Genomic DNA, 23,868 nt, shown 5'->3' with positions numbered 1-23,868 from the left:
AGGCATTGTTGTTGGTTCGTGGGGAGAGAGTGGTGAACATAGTTAGGGCTGCTTCCTTCATGGACCTAGGGAGTTTTTGGTAATATAATGTGTTTACCAATGTCACTGTCTCTTAGAACATACAGCAAATTTAATTGTACACAATTTGTTTAAAGTTAATTGTTCTGAGGTCATTATATCAGAGATCTTCCCCAAAGGATCACTTTTTTTCTCAGAATCAGATCTGTTCTTACGCAAAACAAGTAAAGCAGGATTCATAGGTCACATTTTCAAACAAATAAAATTAAGCTAGCGTTACTAGATAAGGTTAAGCAAATGGAAAGTGATGTTCTTTTTATCCTGACCGGGTTAGCCACCCACAGCAGGGTGGCCAGATTTAGCAAATAAATACTCAACACCCAGTTAAATTTGAATCACAGATAAATAAAGAATGCTTTTTTAGTATAAGTATATCCCAAAGAGTACATGAGACATACTTATACTAAAAAAAAATAAAAGTTGTTTACTGGAAAGTCAAATTTAACTGGGTGTCCTCTATTTTATCTAACTCCTCTTCCACTCTAACCCGGGGGCCCAGCCACCTGCGCAGGAGAAAGACAGTTGGCTGCAACAAGTCAACGTTTGAAGCCATCTTTGTAGAGGAGATATTTTACCCAAAACAGAATAGAAAGCTTTGCTTTTATTTGAAATGATTTATAACTGTTCCCGCCTGATCGCCAAGTGTTTCCAAATTAAAAGCCATTAATTAAGGCCTTATATAGATACAAAAGATATGCAAGGAGTGCTTTGTAATTCTAGCTCAGTCCTTCAGGTGAGAGCTTTCAAATTACGAGGACCACTGGAGCCACCTGCTTGACTAAACGCAGCGCGGCCGGCGTGTGGCTCCTGGGCGCTCCGCCTGCCAGCGTGGTTACTGATTCTTCTCATTTCTCCAGGGCAAATACTAATTAATGGATACAATTCACAGCTGATTAGCTGTAGTTTCTTCAGTAATTACATTCGCATACTAACTGTTCAGAAGAGGATTTCTAACCCAGTTCTTATTTCACTCTAAGCTTAATTTGTTTTTTGAATTGTTTAGGCGCTCAGTTTAATAGCCATTTTATTTTTCTTTGTTGTTTTAGGTGCTATTAGATAATAAGTGAGTTTAATCTTAAAAAAAAAATACTCTCTGATAATGAGCTGTTTGCCTTAAATGGATTTCTAATTCCTCCACAAAACCTACATTTAAGTACCTTTGAAATTGTGATGCAGGCTGTGGGCCGTTTGGGGAGCCGGGGTTGGTGCCGGGAGCACGCATGGTGACCCAGGTTCTCATCAACATCCAAAAAGAACATGCGGAATGGAAGCCTGAGATTTTAATTCTAGGATCATTCATTCATCAAAAATTCCAGGACAGAAACCTATACTTTTTCTTGCATATATTTAACATTGTAGACAAATGGGGAAAATAAGTGTCTGTGCGTGTGTGTGTACCTGCTCCTGTGTTTTTAATTTTTAAATTATTTTTAAACCACTTTATTGAGGTATGATGGACGTACAAAAACTGTGCAAAATTAACGTATACAACTTGATGAGTTTGGAGATGTCTCCATTTGTGAAACTATCACCACGTGTTTTTGGTATCGCATGCCTTTGGAGAAGCCAGATAAAGGGTTTCTTAAGTGCTAACAAATACATCTTTCAGAAATCCTTAGGAAGATACTTATCCAAATGAATCTGCGGGCTCATTGTCTGCGTATATTTAGGTGTCGCTTTCCAGGGTGGGATTGGGCTTCTGTAGGCATGAGAGCCTTTAGTATCAATCCTGCTTAGTTCTCGGATCCCTGACATGATAAAGTGTGGCGCATCAGTCCCGCCTCTGTGCACGAATCCTACAGGTTCAGAGTTGGGGCCTGTGAGCCCCTTGGAAATAAGTGTTTGTGGGTTTATTGAGTGGAGGATTATGTGGGTCTTCCATATCTGTGTGTTTATGTCTATGTTTATTCTCTGTATTTATCTGTGTATTTGTCTTCATCTCTCTCTCTCTCTCTCTCTCTCTCTCTCTCTCTCTCTCCCCCTCCTTGGGAAAATTGTGCCTTTTACTTTAAATAATTACCAGCTCTATTTATGTTAGAGAATGGATATATTCATTTCACCCTTTGGAGACCAAACCTATGTGTTATTTGATGCATTAAAGGAAGGAAATAATACACTTTATAAAAAGAAGAGCATTCTTTTACCATTTAAAAATCATGAAAATAATATAGCTCCAGATAATTATGCTCACAGAGCCTTTCCATATTGCCAGACTGATAAGAGAATGTTTAAAGCAACAAAACGTGCCTGCTTAGACCATCTGAACCTGAAAATACATTTCTGCCAAACTCCAAGTTTTACATTTTGATAACAGGTCTCTAGAAGTAAAGAGCTTATGTCTGAAATGCTGATACAGTCTTATTTGTGGTGGTATGAATGGGCTATTGTGTTAGGGAATTAAATAAAAATTGCTGTGTTCATAGGACCCTGCTTATTTTTTAAACCTCTTTGCACTTAATGTTACACTGAGAGATTAAATATCACTGTTTTCAATAGCACTGATGGATATAGATAGGTTTTAAACTCTGTTTGGAGATTTTTTAAAATATTCTTTAGTCTTATTATTTATTTATCTTCACGCCACACCCCATTCACCAGAAAATAGAATTTGAGTCCTGGGAATTGAATTCTATTCCCTTAAATTCACGTTTTAACCTACCCACACTTGTGACATCTGTTCTTGAAAAGTAAGCTGTGAAATCCCAACATGCTTTAAAAATGTGTCAAGGTGATTTTCTTGGAAACTCTTTTCCTTCTAACCTGACAAATGCCAGTTCATAAAAACTAGTGACCAGTTGGCCACATGTTTGTAATTGTCTGCCTTCGCTATTAGTCTTGATGAGAAAGAACACTGTTTTCGAGAATGATAGAGTTAGGTTAACTCCATGCTTTATTTTCTGAGGGAAACAGCCGACAGTATGTAGCATAGTGCTTTGAAAGCTCTGTCACAGTTCACATTCGCTCTGAGTAAAATCACCCTTTTATCTCGTAACACCAGCATTCTTTCCAAATCCCATCCGAGCATTAAGTAAACCTTCAGAATTCTGTATTATGCTGCATATTAACATAAAACAATCTGCTTTCTTTCAGTTTGGAAATAACAATAACTACATGAATATGGCCGAGGCAAACAACGCTTTCTTTGCAGCCAGTGAGGTGGGTGTCTGTCTTCATGTGTCTCTTCATGTTTTGTGTGTTACTTAGATCATTTAGAGGCTTGAAGGGAAAAGCAAAGTATTGAATTTATCTCTCTGTTATGTGGCACAAGGTAACGACTTTGGAGGTGAGACAAGAAAAACCTATTGGAAAAGAAAATAACCTGACAAGTCTTTATCACTTGTCCATGTGCTGTTACGAATGTTAGGTATTCACACACATCTCTTGATGAAAAGAAATATATATGCAAATGAAAGTAAATGTATCAGAAAGTATATAAAATCTATCTATCTATCCAAACTATATTGGTATCTAAGCAGATAAGTAGTTATTTTGGAACCCAGGATGGGAGTGACTTTTAATAGAAAGTATTTTAACTTTACATAGGTCTGGGGATGATTTCAGTAAGTTGCCGTGGTTTGGGAAACGATGTGGCAGAAGAGTTTTATAGTTTCTTAAGTCTTTGGTGAGAGTGATGCAGAATGAGTGTTTTGTTTTTTGTTAGATTCCCCACAGCCTAGTCTAGTGCCTGGCACATAGAGTGTGCTCAATAAATATTGAACGAATGAGTGAATGAATGAGTGGGCATGCTCCAAGACTTGGTCATAGCTGGGAAAAGTGGGTGAGGCATCTAAAGGCAGCACCGTGTGGGTTCCGAGTTTGTTTACTGTTTACCAGTGCAGATGCAACGGACATCTTCTTGTTGCTGTTTTTGTTGCTTTCCCTACTTACTGACTTAGGGCTATTGTGTGGTCTTATTGGCCTGCCCTCCAGAAAAACCTCAATCTTGATTAGATCAAGAAAATGGTTTCCTAAAAATGGTAGACTATGTGAGATTTAAGATTTTAAAACAATAACAAACAGAAGTGAAATTGGTCCAAATGGAATATTTCCTCTTGCAGTTCCTGTAATAAAAGGTCTTCATTTTCCAGGTACATTCAAATGTAGGAAACTGAACTAGCTTGACCCCAGAGAATGAAAATCATAATGGCTTTGTAAATGATCTTGATCTTGGTACGGGGAAGCAAGTGGTACGAAAGAAATTAACTTTGAGAAATTACTAGAAAAAATGGGGAATCAAGAATTAAGGGTACTCGTAGATGAATCATTTTTACAGTGACCGTCATCTCTCTAACCAAGAAGACAGCCTAGATAAGGGAATATTGTTTGGCACTGGCTGCTGTGTTGTTTGTGATAATGAACACAAACCCCATCTGTAAGGACAACATGATGTTTCATTCTGTAGGATTTTTTTCCCTACATTTGAATCAAACATTGATGAAAGCTCTACTGCCAGCAGCTGTTCAGAGACAATTTAATTCCAGCTGTGATAATTCACCGTGTCAGACATTGGCTGTTATATGTTGATACAACAGTTCTCCAGATTTGCATTTTTATCAAAAGGAACAAATGTTTTGAACATTTCAGTACAGATGGTATTTAACCATGTACATACTACTTTAACATGTTCAAGGTAAACACTGGAAAGTCAATATCTGTAAAAAGTAATTGTATAAACTCCAAATGATTAATCTGATTTTGGTCATATGGCATAGTTATAAAAATCAGTCTCTTTTTTTGGTGATGTCTTATATGGTTATTTTTATAATCTCAGGTAACCAGTGATTTGGTTACTGTTTTCTCTAAGGAATAATTAACTTTATATTTAATATATCACCTCTCTTTAAAAGTGGTTTAAGATTTTATTAGCATTTTCTTGGTTATATATTATAATATAATTTTCTAGTATTTTATTAGGTTATGATATCGTATGATACTAAATTCTAACTTAAAATTAATTTATCTTTTGACAAATTATACTGTAGGGACATATTCTGTATGACATCTCTTTCTATTCCTTAGCAAAATAAAAATGAAAACCTCCTTAATTTTGACTGCCTAGCATAGGACATGCTTTATGGTAGTGTTTGAGAGGTAATCTTACGTAATGATTTCACTGTACACTTTTTCTAGAACAAAAAACGAAGCCCAAGTAATGTTAATGCGCTCCGTTATAGCATGTGCCTAATTTCCCAATCACTGCATTAAAAGTAAATTTATTTGGTTTTTTAACATTTTAATGAGTGCAAACTAATTCAAGGAGACTTGAGGTTTGATGCTGTAGAGTCGAAATTCTGCCTGAAACCAATTCCCTTCACATGGCTGTTGCCTTGTGGCTAACACTGTGGAGACTAGGATACTCCGAGTTTGAAATTCACACATTTGCTTGATGTTTTCTGTCTGTGTCATGATTACCCTGACCATTTTTAAAGTACTTTAAATATTTATTGAAATAATATTTCAAGTGTTAATTACAGTGGTAATGAAAACAGCCAAATGCCACATATCAAGAATGAGTGTTTATCCGTATTGTTAATGTGATATGTTAGATTTCATTAAGCAGTAATGGGGTAGCAAATGAGTCACAAATTACAGTTGCATCTGTTACTAGACCACATTAGTGCCAAAGTAACGGCAAATGCAGCCATAGGGTTACGTTCATTAGCCAACCACGTTCATGGCCAATTCTTCCCTTTGTGTTTCAGAACTTGGAGTGTCACAGTAAGAAACTGACATCTTTTGGGGGGATCATTGTTAGAATAAACATGTCAGAAAATCTAATATTTCATTCTGGCTTTCAAATGTGTTATTTTGCTGTAATGTTTTGCATATATTGAATCTCCTAAGAACCTTAAGATGTTCCATTGTCCCATCACAGACTCCCATGGCTTGTGACCTCTTTATTTCTGGTGAGATGCAAATCACAGTTGACAGGTTCTAGATGCAAGAAATGGTTTTTTTTCCTTGAGTTTGTTTGTATTTTCTCTCAAGTGGTTATTAAGTTATGTCATCATTGATAGTTTGAAGGAGGATGATTTTCAGCTCTGAAGTAGTTCTCTTAACTGATTATAGCAGATTCAAATTATCTTACACCAATTCATTCTTCAAAAAATACTATTAATAGTAAGTCAACTATAACTTTGACCCTCTGAGCTAGGAATAAAAAATATCTGAGTGGCTCCCCCCAACGTCTTCACCCCACCGACAATAACATCCTAGACCTTGGCCTTCCCATCCCACAAAATCCCAGTTCTACTGTAAGAGAGATGGTTAGTGTAGTTGAGCAAGGCAGCCCTGATTTACATCAGAAGGTCCTATTTAAAACACTATCTGTAATAATCTAGGTAGCAGGGAAGAAACAGTGCATTATTTACTTAGGTCTTGAGAAATAACGCTTGTCTTAGTAAGTCAGCAACGTCAATGGAGTTAGTACAGTGATATCAGTATATCTCCATGCTCGTTCTATAGCGTCTTTCAAAGTTAAAGACTGGTAGAAAATGTTCTGATAAATACATATCAAAATCTTCACATAAAAGAAAATAACTCTCCTTATAGTTTAAATAAAAGCACTGGAACCTTTTAATATATGCTCTGATATAATTCTTATATAAAATATTGTGTTAGAAATAGGAACAATTTCCATAGAAGCATTCACTGCACCTGGGAAATACCAATAAGGAAATTAAAAAAGCAAACCACAAATCTAATATTACTTGTTTTATACGTTGTGGCAGAAAGTAAATATGTGTAATGTTCACTTCTGGATTAATGTTGTGTGTGTGCACCACAAAATCATCAGCATTTTATGAAGCATGTGGATAATGTAAGCGGTTTGAGCTGTTTCACTAACATATCAATAAAGTGGCAATTTGTTATATCGCCAAATCTAATGTTGCTGATGCTCCAACTAACAACAAAGACAGATGTTGCTAATTAAGTACACATTAAAAAACTGTTAATACTGATACTCCATTAAAACCATATGATAATGAGACTTAAATCTTTAATCAGAATGATCAGCAAAACTTTATATGTGGAAATCTGTGTTTAAGATGTTTTCATTTGAGAAATAAATATTTGGCCTAGCTATGTAGTGTTTTTATGCAAAATGTTTTTTTTCCTTCCAAGGAGAAATAAGATATAGGAACAGCTTATAAAAATATCTATATTCTGTTTCCTTTTAGCAGACATTCCATACACCAAGCCTTGGGGATGAAGAGTTCGAAATCCCCCCGATCACACCTCCTCCAGAGTCGGACCCCACCCTGGGCATGCCCGATGTGCTTCTACCCTTTCAAGGCCTCAGCGACCCGTTGCCTTCCCAGGGAAGTGAATTCACACCCCAGTTTCCCCCTCAAAGCCTGGATCTTCCTTCCATTACAATCTCAAGAAATCTCGTGGAACAAGATGGCGTGCTTCATAGCAGCGGGTTGCATATGGTAGGCACCAAATTTATTGTTGAAAGTATTTTTTTATCATTTGCACTTCTCATGGTAAAGCTCTGGGAGTCCATATTCTGAAACATGCTCCTGCCTGTCTTCTGGTGGACATGTGGATTGTTCTTCCTCGCGCCATTTAAACACAGGTGCCAGAGCAATCCCTGGTTTGGACAAGAGGATATTGAGTTGGTTGACAGTCACGTGAAAGCAGATGACCCAACAAAATCCTTCTGATTTGAAATGATTTTTAAGAAGTCTGATTCATTGGTTTGGAAGCAGCCAATCTTCCCTTGCCTTTGGCTTACCAGAGGTGTGCTTGAGTTGAAAGTTAGCCAGGAGAGATTTTAGAAATGGAAGCCCTCATCAGGTGCCTAGTTTTTTTGCATTTGTTGGATTATAACGTAATGTTTATGATACATGATTTGCTCCTACCTCAAATGAAATATCAAACTGTGATAAAGAGAAAGGGAAAAAGAATAATTGCTTATAACCAGCAGAGGAAAATATAGAGTGGGTGATTGTGTGAAATATACCTAATTGTGTTATTTATTGTTGTAAACATCGACTAAGGCACTCTAGAGAGCCAGGATTACTAATGCAATAATTTTGGTTCTATTTTTCTTAGTGTGCAATTATAGTCAGCAATCACCAGAGTAAATCTGCTTAAGTATTTTAAACTCTTCTGCTGGGATTGTTTTTTTCCACCATCATATATAATGCATTTGTGTCTATCTAGGTGAGATACTAAACAGATATTTTAAAACAAGATTAATAGTTTAGGGGGCCTTTTTTTTAAACCCTGATAAAATGAAACAGATGTGTTGGTATAACACAAAACAAATCCTATTGTTTGTTTACATATTTCTCTGCACATTAGGACCATGCCAGTGATGTTTATTGGTTTCATTGTTAATTCCCCAGATAACAACAGATGATTGCGAAGTATGCAGTGGATTAGCGGTGCAAAGATTCAGTGTGCTCTCTGAAATATGAGATTACTTTCCCAAATAGGATTGCGGCAACATAATTTTCTTTGCCTGTGATCTTTTGTGTTTGAGCTGAACATCAGGGTTTTTATTTTTACTTTTTTGTCAGAAAAGAATGTGGTGAACAGTCGGGAAATGGTCATTAAGTATTCATAAACGTTCCTCGCCACCACAAATAATTGTTTCCTGTGGACTTTCTTACATTTTTGTCCCTTTGACACCAGAATGGAGGGTTCGGTCCTCTGTTCCTCTACAATCAGGCTTGCAAAGTTGTGCCTGGGAAATAATAAAAATAAAAAGGGTGTTTAGGCACCAGGGGAGTTTGCCAGGGTTCACCATGATTCATAGATGCTCAGCGAGAATCATTTAAGTTGCAGAAATAGTTAAAAGACCATATAATGCATGCTAAAATGTGTACTTTATTAAATTGGTAAATATTTATTAATAATATAAGAGAATCTGCCTTTAAATTAAACATCTGATGAATTACCTTGCCTTAAAGCTATAAAACTGTTATTGCTGCTATAAAAAAGTGTAAAGGAGGCATTTTGACTATGAAATTTCATTTCATGGTCAATTGAATTTACTATATTGGAAAGAACTAAAGATGGAATCATAAAATAATTATGATATTCACATACACTTAAAGAACAATGCTTTCACGGACTGGCGTTGGGAGAGACGACTCAATTTTTAATGCTTCTTTTGTAATGTATTGCTAATCACTAAAGCAGTTGAATTATTTCATTGATTTTTAAAAGTATAAGTACTCTAGCTAAGTGCATGCTGTTGTCATGGTGTTTACATGGACCTCATGACATTTATTGGTGCCTTTCTGAGGTTTTGCTGAATCTGAATGATATTTATTTTGGCTTGAAACAAACTAATCTTGTTGAAAATTCTAGTAGAATTTCACCTTGAAGAAATGTCATGGGATTTTAAATCACAAATGTTGGAAAAAATAAAATGTACTAGGACAGAATTATGATGAATACAATGTGTCGTTGGCTTTGTTCTATGTACTACCTGACATGTTCACCTATAAACTTGAATTCAGAATCGCCAGAGGCATGGTTAAAAATAGGTTATGTCAAGGTTCTTCTAAATCTCCCTCCGGGTACCGAGTTGGCTGGCTCCATCGTAATGCTCCACAGCAGCTCCTCGGAGATTTCCCTTAGGAAGGTCACCAGAAAAATAATAAATAATACTTTATACATCATGCATTCGGCTTCCCAGTGTGCATTGGCTATTTCATACCTTATGCAAGTAAGAAGTTTTATTATCCAAATGAATATGGCTGTCTGTTAAGAATTGCCATGGTGAATTAAGACTATCATCTAAGAAGAAAAGCCAGCCTGTTATGTTGTATCGAACCAGCTTTTCTTCAGAGCTCCATGGGTTTTCCTTTAGAAAGAGTGACAGTTCGTCACATTACTGATTAGCTGCATTTTTTGTTGGCAACAAACACAACATGTTTATCTTCCTTAAATTTATGCCATTATATTTAAAAACAGAAAGCGGGAACCAAAAGGGGGGATTAAAAAGAGTCCAATGATTAGCATGCACATTTCAAAATATGCAAATAATGCCCTGGTATTCAAAAGCAAATTGTTGAAAAATTGAAAGTCGATGCATTTGTGACTTCAAAGAACAACCTTGATTTGCTTGCTGTGGATACGTATATTTTAAAACAGGATGTGGTTGGCAAGTAGAAATCAACAGTGTGTTTTGTTTGGGTTAAAAATTCTTTACCTCTAAGCATTTTTGTCAATTCACATGATCATCTGGAAATTATTTTAATCTACAAAAGATTGCAATTCTAAAAATCTACAATGTGCGCTCTGAAAGGTTTTTTTTTTTTAACACCTCTCTATAATCTACCCAGCCTGCTGAGTAGCATTGACATCAGTAGTACATCAATTTCAGAAAGTGGATTATTTTTACTAGACAGCTATTGTGACATATTGGGTCAGTCATAAATGAAAGATATTCATGCAAGCATGCAATACTTGTAATGAAGTCTCACTCTGACCTTCTGTATGATTGATTCTGTAATTTAGTTTTCTCAGGCAGTGCCTGAAATGAAATGAAATCATGTTGAACAAGTTTTGAATACCCACAGTGCACCAGGAGAAGAAAAATCTGCAGCCCCAGAGGCTTGAGAGAGAGCAGCTGAACGATTTATCTCTATGCTATTATAGCCTTTGCCAGCATTCAACATTTCTTTTTTTTTTCTTATTTGGCTTAAGTACTTAATTCTGCAGGTAGCTGTAAATGGGAAAATAAAATGCTGTTCAGATTTAAAATGACAGGACAGGAGTATGTGCAGGGGACTGATAAAATATCTTGAATAGAACTGACCTTTCATGTAGCTGAAAGTTACTGGGGGATTCATCCTCATAATTACCATATAGATTATTTTTATTTCTTTCCTGCAATGAAACATTTCAGAGAGCAGTAGTGCTGATTGAATGAAAATTGAACTTGTTAACATTCTTTTCAGCTTAGCCTGTTGTACATAACAGAAGGTTAGCTTTGATGAATTTCAAAATTCTCTTTGATATCCAAGAAACAGACAGTAAAATAATTGTCTCTAGTCTGATATTTTGTGTGCCCCCCAAAAGAGACTTTATAAACACACTGATAATTCACTTACTTTTTCTTCATACATTATATTTCATGTTTAGAGGACTGACATGTGCTGTTTTGATCATGCCTTGCATTTAATTGTGATAGCACCTAGGTATAGAAAATGCTACACTGGTGCTCTGGGAATATCAAACATAGCGTTAGAAAATTGAAAAGTTGGAAGTGAGGGAGGTATATTTGAGTATGGTAGTCTCTGTACCTGTTAAGGAAAGAGAAAGCTCTATAGAAGATAGGCACATAGAGAAGAAAATTATAAGGTTTTAAAATATTCGTAAGACTCTTAAGTCATAATCCAGACAGATACCAATTTTGATCAGAAAAATGGGAATAGATCAAAATAACACATCTCAAATAACCAGGTTTACTTTAGAAGTTTTTATTTTTCATACAGTCATTTAGTATGGCTCTAAGTTTGAAGTAGAATTATTTTTGTTTTGACAAAATGATTTTCATGCCATTTTTATACTTTCAAAAATCTTACATTAAGAGAAATAGCAGACTTTCAATTAATACATTGTTTTAGCAATGATGCTTAATGTGTTACAGATAAAACAGTTATTTCATGGGTCATTAATGTGTTTAATGCGTGGAACGTTCTATTAAAACAAGCCCTGATTATTGTTATGAACATGTTCATTGCCATTGTCAATAGATGCTGCAGAGCTGGGTTCCACAGGATGAGTACCATTTAGCCATTGGGGGACCAAGAATTTCTCATACAAATTGAATGATTACTTCAGTGATGTTTATTTTTTGGTCAAAAAATATTTTTATTGTAAATTAACAATAGAAAAGTCACAACTTATGTAAGCAAAAAACTCACTTGGAGTGGAATAGGACCTATCTTATCTGTTCCAAGCCCGAATTATAAAATTGAAACTATAATAAGCTTCAGCAAATATTTACTGAGGACCTACTAAGTGCTACAGATTGTTCCTAATAATTAGAGGCTGATTATGCTATTTATACAATTTTCTTGCTTGCCGGTATCTCTTCCATGTAATAAAAAAAATTCAGATTCTGATTACTGCTTTAAAGATGCTTTTCGTCAAAAGTCAACTTTAATTTGGCTGTTACTATATACCTGACAATTGGGGGCCCAGATGCCCAGGCCACAGACATTTTTACAAGTTGCCTTTCTTTGTAAAGCAAATAGCCTTGTACCATACACAGCTTAAAATAAATATTCTTTAGTCTTGGCCTGTAAATACCTACTGACCCTGAACAGATGAGTGTTGTCTTTAAGGCTGAATTAACTTTAGAGTTTTCTACCAAAGCGGGAACGTGTTGCAAACTTCTGCTAAACGCGATTAGCTCTTGTGAAGTGCGACACGTGATTACTTGCTTGATTTATAACATTCAAGGAGAAGTGTTATTAGAAAGTTACGCTGTGATTTATTTCCCTGTGCCGTGTTTCTAACATATATAATCCATAGTCATCTACTCTTCTGTAGTCACGCTGGATCTTCCCAGTGGGGCAGCAGAGACACATTTGACATCACTCAGGTTCCTGAATGGAACTGGCATGGCGGCTCAGACCCCTTTTAGAGGGATGAGAGGCACTCTCTGTGTCATTGCCCCATTTTCTTTTGTTCACAGCTCTTGTCTCCCTTTGACGTGATCTCCTTGGCATGTTTACGGCCTGTCTTCTCCCCTCGCCTGTCTCATTTGCTGCCTGGAACAGTGTCTGGGCTGGAATACACTGGGCTCTCAATAAATATTTTATTTGTTGAATATATGAATGAGTGAAATGAGAATGAAAGAATATTTATTTGTTATTAAGAATGTACCTTGACTACTAAATTAAAAAGGAAGGGAAGGGGTTTAAAGTATAAACAGCTGTAAAAATGGAATGCCTCTTCAAAATTTTAATTTAGGACTGAATAAAATAAGCACAGAGCTGACTCCCTGGCAAAACAAAGGAGTTACAGTGTTTATGAGTGAAATACCGTTAAGTGTTTTATGATAAACTCGTAATTTTATTTTGCTAAGAAACTATTAATTAACTTTTGGGAAGACTGTTTTTCACAAAACGTTCATGTGTAGGTATGTTTGATTATAACTCTGAGAGTAGTTATTAAGTAAAAATTATCTATTTCAGTGGAAGATATTTTGATGAAGTTAAAGTTTGTGGTAGCTAGGTCTGTAATTATCATTGGTATGCATTTCGCATAACTATGTCTGTTTCAGGTTCTGTTGGGGTTAAGAAGATCCTAGCTATGCGTAACTATTGATTGATCGTTATTAATTTGGAAATCAAATTTTAACATTGCTATAGGACACAACTAAATAATTGAGCATAAAATTACTGACTTGAATTTCATGTTTGCAGTTCTCTGATATTTATTAATATGAAGCAATTTTTATTAGTGATAATTGCTTAATTACTCCATTTCTCAAGAAATATTGATTAAAAAACTGGCACAGTAAAAATGCATTTAGTCACACTCTCTAATACATTTGGGTTGTTTGCTTCTTAATTAGATGTTATCCTCTATTATGAAAACCTAACATTGGATCGTTACAGAGAATATTTATTTGTAAATGTGGAGGAAAGGTGCATTTAACACATTTGCATATTACATTTTTTTTGAATCCTTTATGATAAACCCAGATGGAAGTAAGCACCATTGTAATGAGTAAAAATAGGCATAATAATGTGTGATGTTTAAAGTAAAAAATCAGTTTGAAAGTTTATATCTTAACATTTGCAAGAGAAACCAAAGCACAAGACAGGAGGACATGTAATTCTGTACCCCTGAGTGTGCCCTGCACAGATGCACGCCAGGGCCCGGGGGAAGGGGGCTCACACCTCCATGACGTCATGGGGAAGCTGGTCCTTGCTCGAGAGGCCTGAAAGAATGAGTGAAAAGATTTAACTGCGGGGGCTGGCCCCGTGGCCGAGTGGTTAAGTTCGCGCGCTCCGCTGCAGGCGGCCCAGTGTTTCGTTGGTTCGAATCCTGGGCGCGGACATGGCACTGCTCGTCAGACCACGCTGAGGCAGCGTCCCACATGCCACAACTAGAAGAACCCACAACGAAGAATACACAACTATGTACCCGGGGGCTTTGGGGAGAAAAAGGAAAAAATAAAATCTTTAAAAAAAAAAAAAAAAAAAAAAAGATTTAACTGCGTAGGGGAGGTAGAGTTTTCTGGGCTAAGGAAGAACGTCGAAGTCTACCCAGTCCCCTCCCCGGGGCCCCAGAACCCCACATATCTTCTCTGAAGTCTGGATGAGGTGTGATCATAACATAGTGATTTACACAGTCAAGATGTTTTTCACCTTTCAGTTCTCTTTCAGGCTTCAGTCATGGAGAAGGTCTCAGTTTGGGGCTAATAAGACTTTTACACCTCTCTTTCATCCTTTTTAAATAAGAGAAAGCAGAACTCTAACCCAGAGCCTTAGACAGGCCCCCATGTTTAGACTGACTGTAAAGATGTTCTTTTCTTTTCTTTGTATTTATTTGACATTCCACTGATCACAGGTGATCCCGGTTTTTCATTTCTGCTAGTGATCTAAAATTTCCTTTTTAATATAAAATTATTTGGATTTTAACAGTGCATTCAAATGATTAATGTTTAGTAATAGACTGGGTTTCAGGCAAGGGACTGCTACCAGAAATATCCATTCCTTGGTTTCCTGTTTAAAAAAAGACAAAGAGGCTCTTTCATCAGGTGGAGAGAGAAGCAAGCCTCAGCTGAGCACCCCCCCCCGCCCCCCCGCCCCCAAGACATGCACAAGCCATCGAGGCCTCAGCCAGCAGGGCTTTGTCGAATTGTACTTATGGGCAAATAGGAGGCGATGCACTTCCTCTTAGAATGTTTCGTGAAGTCCGTGGCCTGCCCATTCTGCTTGACCTTCTCTGATGCAAAGATTAATCCTTGAGTAGTCTTCAAAACCTAGGTTGAGGTGTTCAACTGTATGTTTGTGTTTAAACAAAATCAAATTGTCCACAGTTGATTTAGACGGGTTGCCCATGAGGCATGATCGGGTCGTATTTATTGCAATGAATAACCCGACTAGATAGATACCAAGCCTTTAAACTTTTGATGGCGTCCTTCTACTCTGTGAATAAAATCCAGACTTCCCAGGACGGATCACAAGACCTGTCACTTTATGGCCATTCCTGGCCTCGCCGGCTTCAGAGCCAGCCTTGCTTGTCCTAGCCCAGGAACACTGGCCTCTCCTTTACTTACCCATGATGTGCTTTCTCAGGCCCTGGGCCTTTGCACTTGCTCTTCGCTGTCTGGGAGGCTCCTCCCTCTTTTCTGGCTCAGTTAACTTCTACTCCCCCTTTATACTTCAGCTCAATGGGTCACCTCCTCAGGGAAGCATCCCCTGATTTCTCTGTTGTGCCTGATCTGGCCCATTCCCATCTCTCCAATCCCGTTGCATTTCACTCTTCACCTTGCCTGCCCTGCTACCTTCTGTCCCGGCCTCTTTGTCATTTCTCAAGCATGCCAAGCTCTCTCCCACCTCAGACTTTGCACATGCTGTTCCCTCTGCCTGGAACATGCTTTCTCCTCATTTCCTGGTTGGCTCCTCCTCATCCTTTAGGTCTCAGCTCAGATCTCATCTCCGAGAGGCCTTTCCTACTGACCTAATCAGACTTAGCTGCCCTCCGCACAATACTTTTTTTTTTCTGTATAACCTACTTATTTTCTTCAAAGTATTTATCACAATTTGAATCTTATTTATCTACATCTTCTGTTTTTACGAACAGGATATAGGATTTGGACACGCCCTTCTCCTTCCCCACTGCCCCAAGAAGATGATTTCCATACTTATCTAATAAAGTAGTTCTCAAATGAGGGGGAGTTGGCCTCCCACGGGACTTATGCCACCGTCTGGAGACATTTCCGTTGTCACCAAATGACATTGGTTGCCACCCTCCTGGTGGGGGTGGGGAGGCTCCTGGAATCTAGTGGGTAGAGATCCGAGATGCCCCTCCCCCAAGAAAGAATTATCCAGACCAAAATGTCAGTCTTGCCGGGGTTGAGAAACTCTTATCTAATAACATCAGAGGACAGAGTGAGACCAAGAAGAGAGACTGGGTTGTTCCCAAATGATGAGCAACTTAGGAAATGATACAAGTGAACTCTACACATAAAATGTGATTATGAAAGGAGCTGAAGACGCTGCCAGTGTTCAGCTCTTACTGTGAGGTACGCTAGTGGCCATCTCTCCTAACCCACTAGTTGCTTTGCCTTTTAGCGATCATTGGTAAATCTTTCAAGGCTGAAATTTAATAAGTGAGAAGTAATAATTTACAAAAATGCATTAAATTTCTTAGGGCTATGTTGTCCACGGTTACACATTTCCTTATCATGCTGGGAAAAATTGTGAGCTGTTTTGAAGGAGTATATATAAATTATTCTTGCCTACACTTTGTCATAGTAAATGTATTAGTCCATTCTAAATTATGTTTAATTAGAGTAATGTTGAAAAGAATCGCCTGATAATTTTCTAGTTTTCAAAGTTATGAGCGTTGGTATGTTGGCTTCTCTGGCCTGACCCATAGGAGGTGCTCGATAAATACTTTGAAACTGAGCTGACACCATTCTCTTTTGAAGTGGGAATCCTAAAATCAAGGAGACTTCCTTTAAAGTTACCTTTCTTACGGAAAATGATTGGAGCAGCTCAGGATCCCAAGTTCCCCAAGGCAGTTGTTAGTAATTGGTGGCCCTAAAGGAACTGGAATCTCTAAAGAGACGTTTTCACCATTAATCTTCCTATACTGTAATCCTCACACATAGGAAGTTATCATCAGATAACTGGACGATGGGAAGTGTTAGCAGATTTTGATGCATCGATTATGTGGTTCAGAGGTTACTTGAAAATAGTTTAGAGGTCCTTGGTGTATTGTCTTGTGGGAGATGAGAAAGATGGGACCCACATTTTTTGGATCTGAAAACTACGTGGATGGCTCTAAGTTTTGGCAGGGCCCTGGCCCCACCACCAGCATTCTTCAGGCCTGGTTTGCAGTCTGTCCCCCCTGCAGAAGAACCCCCCTCCCTTTTTTTTCTAATGAAATGTTATGAAGAATCTCGATTTCTAACACAAATGAAAAGGAGTTGCTTTCCTTAAAGGGGAATGATGGCGGTCGGGAGCCCAGAGCCCCATTCATCTCTCTCTCTGTCGATACTTGCCTCCGCCCTTGAGGCCCGTGGCTCCTTAGAGCACAGTTTTTCCATCAGCCCATCACTAGCCAGCTCCATGGCCTGGGGAATCACTCTTAGCTAAGAGTGGGTATAATAGTATCTAGTTCGGAAGCTCTTTAGAGGATTGAATTGGAGAATGCATGTTAAGCTTGGCACAAATAGTGGCACATGCTAAACATACAATAAATGTTTCTTTTTAGTATACTGAACCTTTGCTGTTGGTCAACAGGAGCTCTCCAGCAACCGGGTCCATAATAAAGGTGTAAATTTCAGATGGAATTCAGCAAGAGCTGACGAAACCAAGAAAACTTGCTGCTTGGCCTTCTGTTTGACCATGAGACGCGTATGAAATGCTATAGGTGGGGAGGAGTCAGTCAAGTGTCTGTACGTGCTGATTTCACAGGCATTGGGGTAAAGAGCAGAGTGACTCCTCTGTGAATGAGAAAGCTGCGCGAGTCAGGTCCTCGTACTTCAGGGCCATGCCAGCTGACGAATTTATTACCATATAGCCAGAATTAAAATAGTTCATTTAAATGTACTCTGGAAGTTGCTGGTAGATACTTTAAAACATCTAGATTTAAATGACTACAAGGACTTTGAAAAGCATTCTGAAGGATGTATATATGGAGAGCAAAATTAAGAATAAGATAGCTCAATTGACAGTAGTTGGGGGGTGGAAATGACGTAAGCAAGCAGTGGTGAAACTTCAAAAGAACACAGAAGAGTGGACAGTCAGCTCAAATTTTTGAGGAGAAATGGCCAAATGTATGGTAGAATGCTCATCAGAAAAAATTAGGACAAACTGATGATGTAAAACCCACTTTTGTGATACAAATGTGCAGGACGCCTGCCAATTGAATGTAATATTTTAAGAACAGTGGAGAGAATATTATCAGTGAGACAAGGAAGAATGGGATGATTCTGATAACATGTGACTCATTTTTCCAGGCTTCCACAGCAATTTAATAACTCAGAAGTTATTAAGAAATGGGAAGTTTATATTTTAATATTAAACTCTGGCAATTTGCTACAGACTATTTTAACTGCTTATCTATCTTCCTTTTAATTTTTCCTGACTAAAGTGTTTTAGATTTTATTAATTTTGTTTTGTTTTTATAAGTGGAAAAAGTTAAGATGCTCCCCTCCTCACCCTTCTAGTCCTACTCCTTATAATGTAACCATTGTTAAGGGTTTGAATTTTTTTTGTTTTTAACAGAAAGGGGCTATACTCTATAATTATTTTGCAACTTGCTTTTTTCATTTACTGTAACTTGGATATCACTGCAAGGTAGTCATTCTCAACTGGGAGCAGTTTTGCACCCCAGGGGGCAATGTTTGGAGACATTTTTGATTGTCCTGACTGGTGGGCAGAGGGAGGTTGCTACCGGCATCTAGGAGGTAGAGGCCAGGGTTGCTATAAACATCCTATGATGCAAAGGACAGCCCCCACAACAAAGCATTATCTGGTCCAAAATGTCAATAGAACCAAGATTGAGAAACCCTGCACATAATACATAAATCTAATTCGTTATTTTAAAAAGCTTCATAATACTTTGTAGTGTAGGTCGATTATAATTTATTAGCTAGTTAGCTATTGATAGTTATAGCTTCTTATTTAGTGGCATTTATATATTTAACATTAAGAGACCAAATGCTTCAATTTAGTTATTTTACAATTCATTTGTTTCTTTAAAGAGCAAAAATAAGCCTTATCAGAAAGACTCAAAGGAGGAACGGTTAAGCATTCATGGGCTCATGTATAAAATTAGATTCTGGGTCACCGTGAGTCAAGAGAATTTGGTTTCAATAAAATCAGAGACTCACTCTAAATGACAAGTCTTAAAGTCGTTTGAAAAGCATGTGTTCAGATTTTGATTCTTTGGAATTAAAAAAAAGCAGCAGCAGCAACAACTCTAAAGTCTTTTCGATGGCTGCCCAAAATAGAGAAGTCTGCTTTTGAAGTGACTGCAGTAACTTTCAGAGAAGCTAATTCTGATGATCTCTACCTCTTCCTTATACATATTTTTTAAAATCCATTAGTCTATTAAATCGTGGTGGGTTGAACAAAAGAAAACCAAGCAGGATTAAGATGAAAAAAGTGATATCCAATCCTAAAGGCATTGAATGACTTCCAGATGCCGTTGACAGTGTAATTGAGAGTCAGAATGACCCTCTGGTTAACCGCAGAGAGTTTTAGAGAAAAGACGCCCCGGGGCGGACAGATGTTCCTCTGTGCTTCTCCAGCCCATTCTTTGAACGCGTCACATGCATTCCTGGAAGGATCAAGTAGAGCCCTGATCCTGCCCTTCTATGGAGGCGGGTGACGGTGGGGAACCAGGGCTGTGTGTGAGAAGGATGGCAAGCCAGTAGGCGAGCCTGAAGACTTTGGACTTCTGCTTCCGCCCTTCCCTTGTCATCAGTGTCCTCAAGAAGAATCAAGCGCTGGAAATTTATCTTTCCTTCGCTAATAGTCTTTTATTATTATTTTTTTATCTTGTCCAATGACAATTCTATAGTGAAATAGACTAGACTAGCTAAGTGGAGCTTTGTGCTTTTGACCTTTCCACTTTTTGGCATGAGTCCTTAGTTAATAAATTAATAGAGACCATCATCCAGGGATAGGTCAGACTGATCAAAATTGCAGCAGGTCAGACCTATCTAAGGAGCTGGCTGCTAACGTTATAAGTTGCTTGATTTTTTTTCTTTTTTTAAATTGAAATATAATTGCCATATAACTTACTAGTTTCAGGTGTACAATATAATGATACAATATTTGTGTCTATTGCAAAATGATCACCACAATAAGTCTGGTTAACATCTGTCACCATATGTTACAAGATTTTTGTGGGTGTGTAATGAGAACTTTTAAGATCTACTCTCTTAGCAACTTGCAAATATGTAATATGGTATTATTAACTATAGTCCCCATGCTGCACATTACATCCCCATGACTTACTCTATATCTGGAAGTTGGTGCTTTTTGACCCCCCTTCACCCATTTCACCCACCCCAACCCCACCCACATGAGTTCATTGATTTGGGGAAAAACTAAAAGAGTTTCCTTCCTCGATTTTTAGGATCAGAGCCACACACAAGTTTCACAGTACCGTCAGGATCCGTCCTTGGTCATGAGGTCCATCGCCCACATGACCGATGCTGCTCGCTCTGGGATCATGCCTCCTGCCCAGCTCACCACCATCAACCAGTCTCAGCTCAGCGCCCAGCTGGGGTTGAATTTGGGAGGTGCCAGTATGCCCCACACCTCTCCTTCACCTCCTGCCAGCAAATCGGCCACTCCGTCTCCTTCCAGCTCCATCAATGAAGAGGATGCTGATGAATCCAACAGAGTAAGTGAACTGCCTCAGTATGGAACCTACCGGAGAATTGGGGATCACCCCATGCTGATGGCTCTGAATTTCGTTCATGGTATTACCTTCTTTTTCGTCATGGATTTGGAGGAGCATTTCAACTTAGGACAGCTTAATTTTTTTTCTTCACTCTTATTTATTTTCTGTGGAAGGTATATTCAACTGGAAATTGGGAGATTTGGCTTCTCCTACTAGTTGAAAGGCACTGAGCAAGTCATTTAACTCTTGAAGGCCTAATTTTCCTAATCTGCTAAAGGGAAGGCTTGCGCTAGACTCTCCAGGAATTCTGAACCGCTCTGGTTCTGAGTTAATGTCCATGTGGATAAGTTTCATCCAGTTGGTTGGCTAAACTGCTGCCACATTTGACAGTCTTGCATCTTTGGTAATGTTTATCAGTTAGTAAGTTCTAATGATTTTTCGTCTCTGCTTTTGTCATGGAAAATGTATATTATTCAAATATATATAGTTTGGGGGCCAGCCTGGTGGTGCAGCCGTTACGGTCACACATTCCACCTCAGTGGCCCGGGGTTGGCCAGATCGGATCCCAGCTGCGGACCTACGCACCCCTTGTCAGGCCATGCTGTGGCAGGCGTCCCATGTATAAAGCAGAGGAAGATGGGCACGGATGTGAGCTCAGGGCCAGTCTTCCTTAGCAAAAATGAGGAGGATTGGCAGCAGATGTTAGCTCAGGGCTAATCTTCCTCAAAATAAATAAGCAAATATATATAGTTTGAAATGAAAACTTAGTTGCAAGTATGACTTTTCTGAATGCCTAGAAAAGTATTACGTTTCATTCAAGTTATTTATTCTAGGTGTATAATTACTCATTCCTTATTCATTCTGTGTTGTACACCTACTCTGTGCTTGGCATTTTACTTATTTCTGATGATATCAAGATTTATAAGAGAATTACTACCTATGGGGCTCCCCGCTGGGGATGCAGAGCAATGTTTAAAACTAGCTGCGGATGTGATTAGTGGCATAATTGATGTGTCTGCTGTGCTGAGATTGTCATTGATTCTGCTTGGGAGAGGGATTTGAGGAAAACTTTATTGGGAAGGTGTTATTTGAATTAGGTCTAAGAGGATACATAAAAGTTTGTGAGGCAGAAGACAGAGGCAGGCATGCTGGCAGAGGGAGCGGTGGAAGCACGTGTCAATTTATGGTATCATGACAGTTTGATCTGGGGGAGGAAAGAAATAGGAGTTGACAGAAATGGCTGAAAGGTGGGAGCCTTTCTCCTGTTGGTAATTGAGAGCTGATTAATTATTTGCATAGAGGGATGGCATAAGCAAGTTTGTGCTTTCAGAAAGGTAACTTCGGCTGTAGCTAGAATGCATTATAAAGGGAGGGACCAGAGAAAAGGAAACCAATTAGAAGACTCTTTTGTTATGAAGTGTTTCATTTTAGCAAAGGAAAGAATGGACAAGAGGCACCACATTAGTGAGACATTTAAGAGGAAGAATCATTAAGTTTTGGTGATCCGCTGGAATTTGAAGGAGTGAAGGATAAATTGAGTTTTAGTTTGAGAGCCAGCATGGATATCAATAAATGAAAGGATCAACCCAGAAAGAGAGGAGTGGCATATTTTTTTCCCATGGGAAGATGAGTTTGGCATGGGATGGGTTCAATTTGAGACACTTCCATTTGAGCCTAGAGCTCAGTTCACTGGAGGTGGAGCTATAGATGTGAGTACCGTCAGCACGTGGTCGTGAAGACATAGAAGTAATCAGGATTTCTCAGAGTGTGTGAGAGCAAGTCAAGGCCAGAACTCTGAGCATCATTTATTTTTAAGCAGCAAATGGGAGAAAAGGAGCCAGTGAAGATTGAGAGTGATGAAAAGAGGAGGTAGCCTAGAGGAACATCGCAAGGATTTCAAGGATGAGGGTTTGGTGTTCGCGCCCCATTGGACGGCGCCTGGTCAAATGCACTGTCCGCTCACACACACAAGGACTTCAGTGAGATGAAGTGAGAAATAATGAATAAAGAAGCTCAGGGGATGTGACTAAGGCCCACCTAAGTTGTAACTGGCCATTACACAGTTCAGATGGATCCCTTTCATTTCACTCCCATTTCCACTGATCTCAGTACTTCTGTACAAATCTGAAATTGTCATGTCTAAAGAAAACCTTTTATGCGACTCCTAGCTCACTCCATTTTAAGTGAGGGTCTAGGTTTTGTGTAAAGACAGGAAATCCATTTTATCTTTTAAGCAACTTAGCTGAGAAAGGAAGATTAAAATGATTGTTGATTATGTCTCTTTTGGGTAAAGCTATTTCTCCACCTTTCCCAACCCTCTAAGTCAACTATACAAACGTTTCTTTTGGAGAATTAATTCTGAGCTTTTATTTATACTGTGAGATTCTTCGTGTCAGGTTCATTCTTAAAAGGTAATGATGATTAGGGCAAGTCATGGTTATCCAAGAAGACATCACATGTTGTCAACATCTGAATGTTTTTTTATAGAGAATGAAATTGAACAACTCTTATTTGGAAAAAGCTGCACTGGAAATTACTTTCATCTTCATTGGTTGGGACGTTGTTGGTGCAAACAGTGCCAAATTTTCTTCCAGGAAAAGAATATAGTTGTTTGACTCAATTAGAAAAATCTGTGTGTATATATATATATATTTTTTCTTGTGTCTAAAGTAATATTTTTTCATTGAAGGAAAACTTGGCTCCAGTTTTCCTCTAAAAACTTCTCCTCTAAGTTCTAACTGAAAGGCATCTAAGTTCAGATTCATTAACTAGAGTTAAACCAGTCTCACTTACTCTGAGAATTAGAAAAAAGATTATGAGGTCTGCAGAATTTTATTGAATTAATTGTGCGAGTTATGAAAGATGACATTTTGGAGGAGAGGTGAGATATGGCTTCACAGCATCTGAAGTGTGTCACTACTTGTATAAAGAATGGATATTGTTAATCGCTTAAATAGTGCAAACAAGAAGCCCCCTCAGAAGTAGCCTAGTGGTTTCCTAACACCTTGAGGGGTCAGAGCTCTCAGAGAAAAGTTACTCATCAGTTTCCTCCCTAAGAATTTTAGTAATTGGATTAAGTTCCAAATGACCCTCAATTCATTCAGAGAGTAATGATACTCTAGGAAAATTTGAATTAGGATTCAAGGCTCAAGGCCATTAAAAGCCAGTCTGTTAGTAACTTGAATCTGTCTCTGTTGATCTTGCCCAAGG

The 23,868-nt window shown here is 38.2% G+C and overlaps 1 protein-coding gene across 5 annotated transcripts in view; it reads left to right on the top strand.

The window, feature by feature from the left end:
* The window catches only part of TOX3 (TOX high mobility group box family member 3), a 102,807-nt gene that overhangs the window by 69,682 nt on the left and 9,257 nt on the right, over positions 1-23,868 (top strand). For 3 of the 5 annotated variants that reach the window (XR_011537907.1, XM_070611886.1, XM_070611888.1), the window contains exons 2-4: positions 3,169-3,234; positions 7,260-7,514; positions 20,389-20,658. Coding sequence is in view for 4 of the 5 variants with exons in the window: in XM_070611886.1 (XP_070467987.1) it covers positions 3,169-3,234; positions 7,260-7,514; positions 20,389-20,658 (591 nt within the window). In the remaining variant the exon portion in view is untranslated. The remainder of the gene's footprint in view (positions 1-3,168; positions 3,235-7,259; positions 7,515-20,388; positions 20,659-23,868) is intronic. The other 2 variants (XM_070611887.1, XM_070611889.1) reach the window with 1 other exon arrangement.

The sequence above is a fragment of the Equus przewalskii genome, chromosome 3 (assembly GCF_037783145.1).
Source record: "Equus przewalskii isolate Varuska chromosome 3, EquPr2, whole genome shotgun sequence".
NCBI lineage: Eukaryota > Metazoa > Chordata > Mammalia > Perissodactyla > Equidae > Equus > Equus przewalskii.
This window is presented reverse-complemented; position numbering and strand designations above follow the sequence as displayed.